The sequence below is a fragment of the Juglans microcarpa x Juglans regia genome, chromosome 2D (assembly GCF_004785595.1).
Source record: "Juglans microcarpa x Juglans regia isolate MS1-56 chromosome 2D, Jm3101_v1.0, whole genome shotgun sequence".
NCBI lineage: Eukaryota > Viridiplantae > Streptophyta > Magnoliopsida > Fagales > Juglandaceae > Juglans > Juglans microcarpa x Juglans regia.
In genome coordinates this window covers 8,705,681-8,716,902 of record NC_054596.1, presented here as the reverse complement: position 1 = coordinate 8,716,902, position 11,222 = coordinate 8,705,681, and the positions used below count along the sequence as shown (strand labels likewise).

The window sequence follows — 11,222 nt, the reverse complement described above, 5'->3', positions numbered from 1 at the left end:
AAATAATTCATTCTGATGTTTGGTCCACTTCCACTCCTTCTTTGAGTGGTTGTCGCTATTATATAATTTTCATTGATGACTTCACTCGTTTTTGTTGGATGCTTCCTATTTCAAATAAATTCGATGTTTACTCTACATTTGTTAAATTCAAGCTTTTAGTGGAAAAACAATTTAATTCCACCATTAAACAATTTCAAAGCGATAATGGTGGTGAATATTGTTCTACCATCTTTAAGCAATTTCTGAGTGCTAATGGAATTTTTCATCGATTATCATGTCCTCATACGTCTCAACAAAATGGCATCGCCGAGAGGAAACATCGTCATATTATGGAAATGGGATTTACTCTTCTCGCTCAATCAGGATTATCTAAGAAATTTTGGGTTGATGCGTTCTTAACCGCTACTTATATAATTAATCGCTTACCTACCTAGGTTCTTGATTATTTATCACCTTATGAACGGCTTTTTCATCTTCCTCCCGACTTCATATATTTTCAAGCATTTGGCTATCAATGTTTTCCATGCCTTCGTCCTTATACAAATGATAAATTATCATATTATAGCACACCTTTCATTTTTATTGGTTATTGTTTTAATCATAAAGGCTTTTGGTGTTCGTGTTTATATATCTCGCAATGTGATCTTTGACGAAGGAAAATTTCCAGCTCATGTACAATCCAACGTCACTGATCCTACCAGCCACATACACCCCTCAGGTAATTCTCCAAGTTTACTTTTCGCCCCTCCCTCATTTCCTTTTATTTCTTCCCCTGTTTCGTCTAATATTCCAGAGACTTCTTCCCCAAATATCTCGTACGATACTACGTAACTTATTGAAGATATCGTAGTTTGGTGGTTGACATGGTTTTCTGTTTTTCCTCTTCACGTTGTTCTGCAGCAGTTACCTTTTACACTTAAGTTTAAATTCTTGTAAATCTTATCTTTTGTAACAACTTTAATTATATATATGAATACGAATACATACATCTCTAGTAAGCAATTCCAGAGTTGTTTTAGTTCTTTCAACCATCTGTGTAATTTTGGGGTTTGACAATACCATCTCTTTTTACACTACGCCGTGCTCATTGCGTAGTGTAAAAAGAGAAGTGTATTCAAACCCTTGAAGTTTTTGCTATGGAGTTGCTCGACGGAGGCAAAGATACGTTTGTTAAGAGAAATCTTTAATGGGCCCAAGATGACGAAGATTCCTAATCACTTCGAGTATAAGGTTAGGTAGGGACTGAACCACTCACCGACCACATCACTGTTTGCTTGTGGGCACAGATGAAGCCCCACCCAGACTTTTCCCATTTAGGTGGACCATGCACGTCTTTCCCAGCTAAAAGATTCCTAATACTACGAATTTTATTCGATTTTCCTCCCATCTAATGCGATCAAGACATATGTCGGAGGACTTAGGTTTCGTTTCCGACCTAATAATTGGGGCTCTATACACTCATCAGCGTGTAAGCATCACAGTGGACTAGGACTGTTTGGACTGTAGAGAGGCTCAACTTCAAATGAAATAACAAGAGTGCAATATTATTGCATGGAAGCAAAAGCAATGAAACTTTAAACAGAATTTGCAGAATTGCAGATATGTACACGATGATTGTATTTATCTTCATGTTTAGCTGGCGAAGCGACCCGACAAATTTACAACTGTAAGCTAACTGCCACTGTTACAGTACTATACCCAACTCGAAACGGAACTCGATGGAGAGCACTAATCAAGCTCAAGCTCTGGCTGGATTAATTCCAGGTTTTATTGCTTAAAGTATCAGTTTTCTGCAAAGATTTTCATCTATAAACGAATCGAAACGACAGTATCATAAAGCTTCCGGCAATGATAAAGTAATCTACATGTTTCCCTTTTTTTGGGGTTGGTACGTACGTAGATTTGAAAGTAATATTCAAAAGTAAGAAACAAACAACATATAATTCCATTAAATTTTGTGAACAGGTCACTCGCATGAAGAAGACTCGGAATCAATTTATTCCCTTTCTCTATCTCGTTTTTTTTTAAAGAGAGAGAGAGAGAGAGAGAGAGAGAAGATAAAAGCAAACTGTCACAGCTAGCTAGCATTTGGAGTTGGCATCGTAAGCTGGAAGATAGCAATAACATTTCTTTTTAATTCTAGCTCCCCATTGGTGCATATTTTGCTTGCCCTCCAGTTTATTTACGAAGGTGTTGGAAGTTTGCAGGTTGGATGATGTCAATTAAGAAGTAGAAGGACAATTAAGAATTAGAAAGCCTTCTGATTGCCGCAAGTTGGATTTTTTTTTTTATATAATAATTTTATTTATGTCCAAGTATATATCTTGCCCGTAACAAATCATAGCCAAGAGAATCCCAAACATATGATCTAAACTAATGCTTCCTACTTTCAGTTGGTCAGATCTTGAACACATCATCATCAAGTAGAAAATATCAAATAATCCAATTAAATCAACCATATATATATGGGGACCTGTTCATGTTGTGTATTTTATATATATATATATATATATATATTATAAAGAGCCAATAGCCCCACACATAGTGATTCCGTCTCAAGTTTATTAAAAAACTCTCAACTATAGCAGAGGAATACCGTGGTTACAACTTATATACTTGAGAGTTATAATATTCATCATAAAACCAAAACCCAAGTATCCAAAAACCTAACCAACTTATTACAAACCAATCAACAAATAATCAACAACCAGCCAATAATATAAAACTATAGACCAACCAATATTGTTCGATGTTTTAGTTTTGTAAGCTAATAAAACTAGCTTATAAAACCAAAACATCTTACATTTCTTGTGCTGTGATCCACCGCATCCAAATTATTTTTAAATTATTTTTTTTTTTAAATGTGCTTGCCGGCACCAAAGATGTGAGATTTCAAATACAGATATTTGAGTTAATTTTATTCAATAAAAAAACTATCGGATATATATGTTTAGAATAAATGAATGAGATGAGTTTATTTGTTCACTTTAATCTTTCTTTTTTACGTGACATTATATATAAGAGTTTTATTTTGTACAAGTAAATTTACGTACTAATCTGCAAGTTAATATTGTTATCTTTTTATTCTAAATTTAAATTAGTATTATTTTTAATAAAATCTACTTTTTAATCAATTATATGAATAAATATACATATTAATATGTAAAATCACTTACAATTAAATTTTTTCTATTCTTAATAACTTTTCCTTAAAAAAACAAATTTCTAGAGCATACGTAGTCAATGGAGACAGAAGAACATAATCATAGCGAAGAAAATAAGCACCATGCTATTATATTGCTAGAGTGGCTCACGTGGCCTCAATTATGTCATATTTTCAATGATTTTCTGTAAACAGGGTAAATGCTAAATGCCCACGAGGCCTCACGTGGCCCTCAACTTCAATGACGTGAGCAAGCTGAGTTTATTTTTCTTTTCTTTTTTCAATAAAACTGACGCGAGCTGTCACTCGTAGACTCCGTAACTATTGAAGGTATTTGTCCTGATCTTGGCTTCTGCATATATATATATATATGGGTTTAACGAAATAATGGCATTATGCCAATAAAAAATTAAACTATCGCAGTCAATGTCAATGCCAGTATTCCTCCATTATCTCTGGATGCATTCGGTGTAATTAGTACCGTTGATGTGTTCCATTTTTTAAGCATGCTAGCTCTACAATATTAATTAAGATAGATTAAATATAAGTTTGTCCCAATTGATCATTCCATATTAATTCTTGGTCAACTTAAGTTGGAGCCAATTGATTAGCTATTTTGATACTATTTATTTGACAGTCTCATCTGATGTCTGTACTATTGGAGATTGCGGCCAGATGAAACACACTACAATTTATTAATTTGGAATGGTAGATGCATGGAGAGATTGATTGCATCTTCTTTCATCTTCAATAAAGGTTAAGACAGAGACTCGATCACATCTTAGTTAGGTAGAGAAGAAAACTGATAAAAGTAGCGGTAAGATCAGTAGCGTACGGCTCGTGTGCACCACATGATCATCGAGTCACCGACGATGGTGCATGGCCCGCATTTGCTGTTATTGTGCTGAGTTTTCCATGGAATGGTGGATTTTGTGTATAAAGGGTAGTGGGGCGGCACATGATCATTGCTTTTGATGGGTGGACATGAACACGGAATCGATCATCTTCTGCACTAGCTAGTACGTACAAAATTAGGGGAAGATAAAAAGAATGAAGAAGGAAAGGTTAAAAAAGGAAAAGAAAAGGCTGGATTGGATAGAGTATTGGGCATGAGGCTCATGACCAATAATATTTTGATCAGCTGAAATTAAAAGTCATGTGATATAATAAGATTAAAGTTTGCGCTCGTGATCTTTATATATAGTCTTCGAAAGCAATTAAAGCTGGTTTTTAGAACTACTGTTTTGGTGTCTCGAACTGTTCGGAAAGCAAAGTATTAACTGTTAAGGTTATAGACTTCATAATTATAATATTCGAGGTTTTAATTAGTCTTCTAAAGCAAAGTTGTTAAGAGTATGGGGTTTCTTGATCTCTATGTTCTAAAAGCAAATTAATGCCTCCGATGAATATTGTAAGCTTCTTGTGATAATTTATTCCGATAAAATAAGAAATGATCATTTTTATTGTAAATAATTGATCGCATATAAGTATTTTTTTTGTAATATATATTATATAGTATATATATATATATGTGTGTGTGTATGCTTTGAAGGAGATAATTAACTTGAACGGTTGAACCCACGTACAAAATATATCATAATTAATACGACACTAGGAACATTTGTGATAATGGAAGAATGCGCCTCTACCTTTAATTAATTAGTCCCTATATATATTACTACAATTTCTTGACCAAATTTCATCATTCCCAATCCTAGCTTCTCTCTAGTCAGGGACTGCTCATGAAAACGGTGGCCGGCAGTCGAGGCTACCGTCTATATGTAAGGCCCCATGGGCCATTAGAGAAAACGAGAAAGCTCCCATATATGCAAGTAATTAGTGGGTTAAAATGAAGAAAGCCATATAACATGTCTAATTGAGTACCAATTCAAACCCGGGATCATTGGGATTCAATTAAAAGAAAATTAGCCCACTCGAAATATGGAAGTGTACGTCGGAGAGAAACTATATATAAAGTAGTAGCATAAAAGACTGTAAAAGTTGACCCATAGCAGAAAAGTTGGCAAAAAGTGTAGATAAGATTAAAGAGTGTAAAAAATCTTAACAAAAGAAAATGAGAAATACTACGGCCACGTTGCGAGTTCCCATTACTGTATTTAATTTATGTGTTTTTTCTTTTGCTCTTTTTTTAACACTTTTTTAAATATTTTTAAAAAAATAAAAAATTTTATAACATTATTAAAAAATATTTCCTTAATTAAGAAATAAAATAAAATAAATAATCCAACGGGAAGATAATTAGTATTGTTCAAAGAAAATATACCCAAAATGTAAAAAGCAAATTAGTAAGAAGAGGAGTCAAAATGTTAATAAAAAATTCAGTACTGCAATGGAATTAAAACGGTTTACTCAAATTAAAAAAACCTCTTGAAAATATATATATATATAATCAATATAAAAAGCCGATTAGTACTTTTGCATTTCAAAATGAAGAGCGATTTTAAAATAAAATTTCGTTCTTTATATTTAAATGTATTCTATTGTTTTTAAAACCAAACATCTAATCCTAATTATTAATGGTAGCATGCATGCATCAGGTCGTCCCAAATATGTATATGTTAGCGGCGGCCAGCACCACCCCGGCCAGCCTCGCGTGTTCATTATTAGAGCTGCCACTAGTACTAGTTTTATGGTATTGTGGTTATCTGTACTAATCAAATTAGTGGGGTGAAGCCGCACGGGGAAAGAAAATAGGAAGCAGCTAAGACACGACTGACTGCCCTCTTCACATTATAATAGTACACATTACCAACTCATGCACTAGTCACAAGATACGACCTCATCTAATGCTATCTTCTTGGAGATCTTCCTTTGATACTGTTGGTGCTGTCCCTGCCTTTTTTTTTTTCCCCTCCCTTTGCCGACCCGGGCCGGTCTCCTTCTTGCAATGTGAGAGGGAGAACATGTTTTGGGAATTATTAACTAGATGGGGAATAAGATCGTTATAAGATAAAATAAAGAATTAATTGATTCAATTATTCTATTATTCTATTATTTGACAAGAAAAGGAAAATGGTGCTAGTCCAGGCCGATGTTTGATCTTATTAAAAGCTGTAAGCCAGCTAGCTGGTTATCGAGCGCCAAAGCAAACGGATACTGTATTGATCTTAATGATCTTAAAAGTAATTTGGAGATCATGTCGAGTTAGCCTTTATCATTATATATAAAAGATAGCTAAATTGTTATGAGATGTTTGATATAGGATATGTACGTTGATTATATATATATGATATATATATATATATGTGGATGCAAATGATTAAGGGTGTGTGTGGATGTTGAAGTGAGTTGAGTTGAGTTGAGTTGTGATGATAAAATATTATTTTTTAATATTATTATTATTTTAAAATTTGAAAAAGTTGAATTGTTTATTATATTTTGTATTGGGATTTAAAAAAATTATAATGATAAGTTGAGATGAGTTGAGCTGAATTTGGTAACCAAACGAAACTTAAGAGAAGGTTTGTGAGTCGTACGCTCTGCTTATAAGTCATGTGGCTACACATTTTTCTCCGCTATTAATGTGAGCGGATTTGATTTACGAGAAGCTTTTAAAATAGTTTTTCTGCACAATAGGGCCACTGAAAGCTTTTAAGGTGTGGACGGTGAGGTCACTCCTTATCTCACCATTTATGCCTAGAGACTAGAAGGAATCTTTGGCATCCTAGTCCTGTCAAAAGCATCCATCGGCTGGCTGCTTCTTTACCCTTAATTCCAAGATAAACTGGGAGAACTTTGAGAGCGTAAATAGCTCTCTCTCTCTCTCTCTCTCTGATCTCTCTCTCTCTCTCTCTCTGGGTACAATGTTTCCTTTACACCAAAGCAATGAGCTGGTCTTCCAGATTTGCTCTCACCCCCACCAACAGCACAAAATCCCTGATCAAGATCTGATCGTGGGTCATGCTTCACTGGATTGCAGTAGTTTTAACACCACCATGATAAAGGGCCAGCGGCGGAAATTATGCGATAGCTTGGATCACAACTACGGCAGTTTTAATGAGAAGAAGAAACAGAAGATGACGCATAGGGACATCGAGAGGCAAAGAAGGCAAGAAATGACTACGCTTTTCGCGTCTCTTAGATCCTCACTCCCACTTGAATTTATCAAGGTGAAGAATTAATCAGTATTTTCTTGTTCTTTGTCATTGTACTTTCTTGTAATCCCCTACTCCCTAGCTCTTGAATTTATCAAGGTTAAGAATCGAACCTGTATTTCGTTTTCCTCTTCTATGCACGCGTTTGTACTACTTTTGTAAAAGTTCATGGATGGGTAGAATTTTGTCCAGAAATTAAAGCATGACCGTTACATCTTCTTCCTCCTAAATTCCTGGAAGAATCTCCCCCTCTTTCTCTTTCAAAGCACCCTTTAACTTCACTGCTATAAACATATTCTTCATGATTATGACCTCAAGGTATACACTCCATGACGTTCCAGGGAAAGCGTTCCAAATCGGATCACATAAATGAGGCTGGGAATTATATCAAACACTTGCAGAAGAAGACCAAAGAACTGAGTTCTGTAAGAGATAATCTAAAAAAGCATTCCAATACTACCGACCATGGGAGTGGAAGCTCAAATAGTTCTCCACCCAGTTTTGTGAAGGTCAACCCATGTCGCGATGGAGTGGAAATCTTAATCACCAGCAGCTTCGAAGAGGAACGGATGCCCCTTTCAAGAGTTTTAGAAGTTCTTATTGAAGGAGGACTTACTGTTGTAAACTGTGTTTCCACCAAAGTGAATGAAAGGTTTCTCCACACCATCCAGTCTGAGGTACTTCGAATCAACATCTCATTGATTTGTCAGATTTAGGGTTAGGGTTTTTTGTACACCTTGAAAGATTTCACAGTGCAAGAAATTTTCTGTCACATACTAACTAATTTTACTTAACAGGTCAGCGATTCAACAGAACCTGATCTATCGGAACTGCAAAAGAAACTAACTGAAGCGATTCCGTCATTGAGATGTACATCCCCATAGAATCGCATTCATTGGAGACTCCGGTGTGGTACTGATCTACCGCCTCTGGTTTTTTTTTTTTTTTTTTTTTTTTTTTTATAAATCTGGGCACTGAACTTGGCCGGTTTGTATGACGTCTTGTGAATATCTGACCTCTTACGTACCCTCACATGATATAGTTTGATTGATTATGTTCTTGCATTACTCTGGTTTGCAAATGACTCTGCACGCCCAACCATATTTTCAAAACTTCGATCGTTTTCAACTAATTCACTGCAGCATAATGTTCTTGTTATCACTTGTAACATGGTTTGAGTTTGCTGTGATAGTTCATCTTGTCATGATCACCTCATCGTTGTACAGTTTAATTAAATACATACACGATTTGATCAGACTTGAGTGGTAGAGTTGATCGGGGTATTATCTTCATGTTTAAATTAATTAGATAAGAAAAATATTTTCAAGGAGAAGGTTCCCCCTATCTAGCTGATTTTGTGTTCCCTCGTAATTCTTCACCTGATCTTAATCTTCAGTCTCAAATTGAATGGAAAATGATAACGTAAATTAGATAAAATTTGACTAAACACAATATATATATATATATATATAAAATATCTGCAGTAGTATGTATCCCTTATTGAAATGAGTGTGACTTTGTCCTTACTATATATGGATACATTACAAGAAAATTGTTTATTTATTACGAGCTATTTTCTATAAAAATGATTATTTCTTGTGAAAATGAGATTATTTTCTGTGAACATGAGCCTGTTTTGTCTCAAATGGTCATTCTCGCTATAAATAATTGTCTCAAATGCTCTTTTTTTGTGGTGGTAGTACGAGCATAATCATGATCTTGCATAATCGTTTTAGTCCTTATAATATGATCAGTTGGTAATTCAAAAAAAAATCTAAAATTGGTTTTGAGTGCCAACTCCATATTTGTGTATCTGTATAACAACTATTCTAAAGAAATTATATTCTAGATATATATTGGACTCTGGGTTCTTTTTTTTTTTTTTTTTTTTTTTGTACTTGGATCTTCTTTAGTTGAAACTATATATATATATATATATATATATATATATATATATATATGTTTCCTTGCTTCTTCTACCAAACTTATGTTAGCTTCATTCATAATTAGTTTGTTTTAAATAATGGTAGCATATCTCATAACAATCTACTAACATGATTAGTTTAATATGTTGGAATATTAGGTCTTGATTCATTTGATTTTATTCAATATATTTAAGAATATAATATAACTTAGTTTTATATATCATCCTATATATAAGTAAGTTTTTAATATATTAAAAGCTTACTTATAACTAGAAAGTCCCTCCAAAGTCCATTTTTTCCATTATTTTCTTTTCCAGTACTATCAAAAGTACTTATGCTTATAAATTTGTTATTTTTTTTATTATTTTGAGAAAATAAGAATTTCATCCTATCATGTATGCATGATTTTGAAACGTACATCCTAAGTTATCAAAATTAATACACTGCAATGATCTTTTAATTGAGTACTATCACCAAATGCTAAATAACACCATATTTGTCCATTTCTAGACATGCATTAAGATCATTAATGAGCATATAAATATAGATGATGTATGTAACACAACATTAACAGATAACGAGGTAGATCATCAGTAACTAGTTTGGTAATTACAATTTGCACGTACTGCGTTCATTTTAACAGTTTTTGTGAGATATATATATATATATATATATATATATATATATATATGTACAATGAAAATCGCAAGTTAATTAAATGGTGGAAAGTGTCTAATTTTGCCCAATAAAAGTTTTTGAAAAGTTGATTATGTAGAGGGCAATTGTTGTTGTTGTAAATTAGTTAAATCCAGTTGACTTCCAATGCATTTTACTTTTATATGCTTTTCTTAATTAAACTTTTGTTATCTCACATAACCTACGATCGCGCGATATATATTCATCCAAATTCTCTAAATGCAAGAACCACATGCATGCATGCTGCATGCTGGTCGATATTAATATATTTCTTAGATTTTTAGAATGGAAATTAATAATAATTATTAATAATAATAATAATAACAGACATGTATGCATTAATAAAATTAATGATATAATGTGGCCTGAGGTCCCATCATGTTGTTTTGAACTCCACAAGGAATTAAATATATATATTTATGTAATATATGCTCTTGAGTGTTGTGATATATGAAATACAACCTAGCCAGGAGTGCTGCCAAAGTACTACGTATAGCCATTTCAATATTCTTCGATTCTCAGAGTTAAAAAGCCTCCAGCATGCATATATATATATAGAATCGATCTGATCTTTGATCCACAACATGCATGCAGTTTTTCCAGTACCTTGATCACTTAAAACAAATTAAACACAATGATCCCTTCCATGACTCGAGTATTCCACTAATATCTCCCGGCCAGCTTCAAACAACATAGGTTTAAACCTTTGGTTGCCGCCGGCCATTTTATCTATAGTACTTTTCTTTTTAAGCATTGCAATTACTGTAATGAGACTTTTAATTATTTGGGACATCCCATAATATTGGATCTCCTTCTCTTATACTTCTGACTATATTTTAATGTAATTCTGAGAATTAAAACAATACAAGGACAAGGGTGTGAAAAGAAAAAAACCCAAAAGACAAGAGGAGCTGTTTTATCGGAATTATATATCATGACATCATGTACGTGTTAGTGTGCGCTGCATGCATGCATTTATTGGATTAATTTTGCATTGGATGCTTGACACTGCAGCTAACCATGTCTTCCGGAAATGAAGACAATTTGAATTTACAGTTTCCAAAATTAAATGCGAACGTATTTTATCGTTAACTTTTCTGGGCCAAGCCCAATTGACAAAACCAAATAAGAAAAAGGATGGCAGCTAGCAGCTCCGGCCCATTCAACTCCACACTAAATTCAAAAGCCTAAATATCCAACCCTATTAAAGTTGGGTGATTTATTATTTTGTACCGTATAGTACCCTCTTTCTTTTTAATAATTTATTTTTTTATCCTTAATTTCAAAAGAAAAATTGTTTATCCTTTGAATCGGGCGTGGTCC

General features: G+C 33.6%; 1 protein-coding gene across 1 annotated transcript; it reads left to right on the top strand.

Annotated features, from left to right (window-relative positions):
- Positions 1–6,847: 6,847 nt before the first annotated feature.
- On the top strand, positions 6,848–8,648 carry LOC121248358 (transcription factor bHLH36-like). Its single transcript, XM_041146814.1, has 3 exons — positions 6,848–7,293; positions 7,620–7,955; positions 8,076–8,648. The coding sequence occupies exons 1-3, from the start codon at positions 6,988–6,990 to the stop codon at positions 8,160–8,162; spliced, it is 729 nt and encodes a 242-aa protein (XP_041002748.1). The 5' UTR covers positions 6,848–6,987; the 3' UTR covers positions 8,163–8,648.
- The last annotated feature ends 2,574 nt before the right edge of the window (positions 8,649–11,222 follow it).

Excerpts from the sequence above, each read along its gene's own strand:
- LOC121248358 (XM_041146814.1), top strand. The coding sequence starts at position 6,988 with ATGTTTCCTTTACACCAAAGCAATGAGCTGGTCTTCCAGATTTGCTCT. Across the intron at positions 7,294-7,619 it reads TCCCACTTGAATTTATCAAG|GGAAAGCGTTCCAAATCGGA; the intron begins GTGAAGAATTAA and ends ATGACGTTCCAG. Across the intron at positions 7,956-8,075 it reads TCCACACCATCCAGTCTGAG|GTCAGCGATTCAACAGAACC; the intron begins GTACTTCGAATC and ends TTTACTTAACAG.